Source organism: Rhinopithecus bieti, unplaced genomic scaffold (genome assembly GCF_001698545.2).
Source record: "Rhinopithecus bieti isolate Rb0 unplaced genomic scaffold, ASM169854v2 scaffold_4666, whole genome shotgun sequence".
Classification (NCBI taxonomy): Eukaryota; Metazoa; Chordata; class Mammalia; order Primates; family Cercopithecidae; genus Rhinopithecus; species Rhinopithecus bieti.
The window spans coordinates 1603382-1605719 of record NW_016804530.1 but is presented as its reverse complement, the minus strand read 5'-3'; the positions used below and the strand labels follow the sequence as shown (position 1 = coordinate 1605719).

Here is a 2338-nt window from a genome sequence, read left to right as displayed (position 1 = left end):
TATATATATATATATTTTCCTGGCCCTTGCCTGGTGAAGGAACCTCTTTTATAATGGTAGTTAAAATATATATATATATATTTTTTTTTTGAGATGGGGGTCTCACTCTGTCACCCACGCTGAGTGCAGTATCACCATCTCAGCTCACTGTGACTTCTGCCTCCCAGGCTTAAGCAATCCTCCCACCTCAGCCTCCTGAGTAGGTGTGACCATAGGCCCATGCCACAAAGCCCAGATAGTTTTTTGTATTTTTGATAGAGATGTGGTTTCACCATGTTGCTTAGGCTGGTCTTGAACTCCTGAGCTCAAGTGATCTGCCTGCCTCGGCCTCCCAAAGTGCTGGGATTCCAGGTGTGAGCCACCCTGCTCGGCCTATAATGGCACTTTCCTATCCCATTCGTGAGGCTCTACCCTCATGACCTAATCACCTCCCAAAGGCCCTAAGGCCTCCTGATACCATCACCTTTGAGGTTAGGTTTTAACAATTAAATTTTGGGGGGACACAGACATTTTGGATCATAGCACCTCCATTGAAAGGGAACATTTCTGACACCTGACTCTCTCAGAGGGCCCTTTCAGCTCCCCTGCAGGCTGCATTCCCACCTAACCAACAAGCGCACTGACACTCACTCACTCAGAGGTTAAATAACTTGTCCAGAGTCACAGCAGTAATGAATGACAGAGCTGGGGCTTGAATCCAGGCGTCCTCCTAGAGCCTGGATTCTCTGTAGTGAGTGAAGGCTGACTCCTAGGAGACTTCATGCATGGTCCTGGTTCCCTCTCCAGACCACACTGCGCAAGTTTCTCTTCCTGATGGCCCCTGGAGTATTACAAAGACAGTGACCCTTCCTGTCAGGTGTTTTTATTGCCACATGAGCCCGTGGCCTCAGGAACCCTTTAGGAAGCTGAGTTCAGAGTCTTTGAGCAGGCTTTGGGGAGGTTCCAGCTTCCCACCACCAAGCCCCAGGTAGATTCTTACAGACCCTGGCCTCAGGGTTGGGAGACTGGAAGATGAGGTTGCAGGGTACGATATTCTGCCCAGTTCACCCCACCTTGCTCAATCTGTTTCTGCAGGTATTGCTGACTACAGACCCAAGGATGGAGAAACCATTGAGCTGAGGCTGGTTAGCTGGTAGCCCCTGAACTCCCTCATCCCAGCAGCCTCGCACACTCCCTGGGCTTCTACCCTCCCTCCTGATGTCCCTGGAACAGGAACTTGCCTGACCCTGCTGCCACCTCCTGTGCACTTGGAGCAATGCCCTCTGGGATCACCCCAGCCACAACCCCTTCAAGGGCCCTACACCATGGCCCACCCTGGAACAGGGAGCCAAGCACCTTCCCTGGGAAGTCTTTCTGGCCAGGTCTGGCCAGCCTGGCCCTGCAGGTCTCCCACGAAGGCCACCCCATGGTCTGATGGGCATGAAGCATCTCAGACTCCTTGGCAAAAGGAAAAGGAGGCCTCAGGTGTTGTGAGGACCACATGTTCTGTAGTTGGGGTCCTGCAAGAAGGCCTCCTCAGCCCAGGGGCTATGGCCCTGACCCCAGCTCTCCACTCTGCTATTAGAGTGGCAGCTCCGAGTTGGTTGTGGCACAGTAGCTGGGGAGACCTCAGCAGGGCTGCTCAGTGCCCGCCTCTGACAAAATTAAAGCATTGATGGCCTATGGACCTGCTGCAGTGGCCTGGTGCCTCATACTCCTCAGGTGCAGGGGCAGGGACGAGAGAAGGGGGAAGTAACCCCATCGGGGAGGAGTGGAGGGTGGCTGAGCCATCTCCTGGGCATTGGGGGAGTGATGGGAATGCCACCACTGACGACATTGACTACTACTGACTGAGCACCCACTACTATCTACTGAGCACTCACTTGCTAGATACTATCTTGAACAACTTTATGAGGTTGCTGATATTTTCATTTTTATCCCTGCTTTACCAGTCAGGAAACTGGGAGGCCGGGCATGGTGGCTCATGCCTGTAATCCCAGCACTTTAGAAGGCCGAGGCAGGTGGATCACAAGGTCAGGAGTTCGAGACCAGCCTGGCCAACATAATGAAACCCCATCTTTACTAAAAATACAAAAAATTAGCCAGGTGTGATGTTGTGTGCCTGTAATCTTAGCTACTCGGGAGGCTGAGGCAGGAGAATTGCTTGAACCCTGGAGGCGGAGGTTGCAGTGAGCCGAGATCGCGCCATTGCACTCCAGCCTGGGCAACAAGAGTGAAACTCTGTCTCAAAAAAAAAAAAAAATCAGGAAACTGGTGCTCAAAAAGGAAAAGTGACTCAGCAAGGTCACAGACTAGGCAGTGAGGCTGTGGGAACCTGGCTCAGGGACACAGACCTGGC

General features: G+C 52.4%; 1 protein-coding gene across 3 annotated transcripts in view; it reads left to right on the top strand.

The window, feature by feature from the left end:
• TCN2 (transcobalamin 2) overlaps positions 1-1672 on the top strand; it is a 22693-nt gene extending 21021 nt beyond the window's left edge. For 2 of the 3 annotated variants that reach the window (XM_017869022.1, XM_017869021.1), the window contains exon 8: positions 1075-1671. In XM_017869022.1, the coding sequence (XP_017724511.1) occupies positions 1075-1119 (45 nt within the window). In that variant the 3' untranslated portion in view covers positions 1120-1671. Of the gene's footprint in view, positions 1-1074 lie in introns of all 3 variants that reach the window. The other variant, XM_017869020.1, reaches the window with a different exon arrangement.
• Positions 1673-2338: the final 666 nt, after the last annotated feature.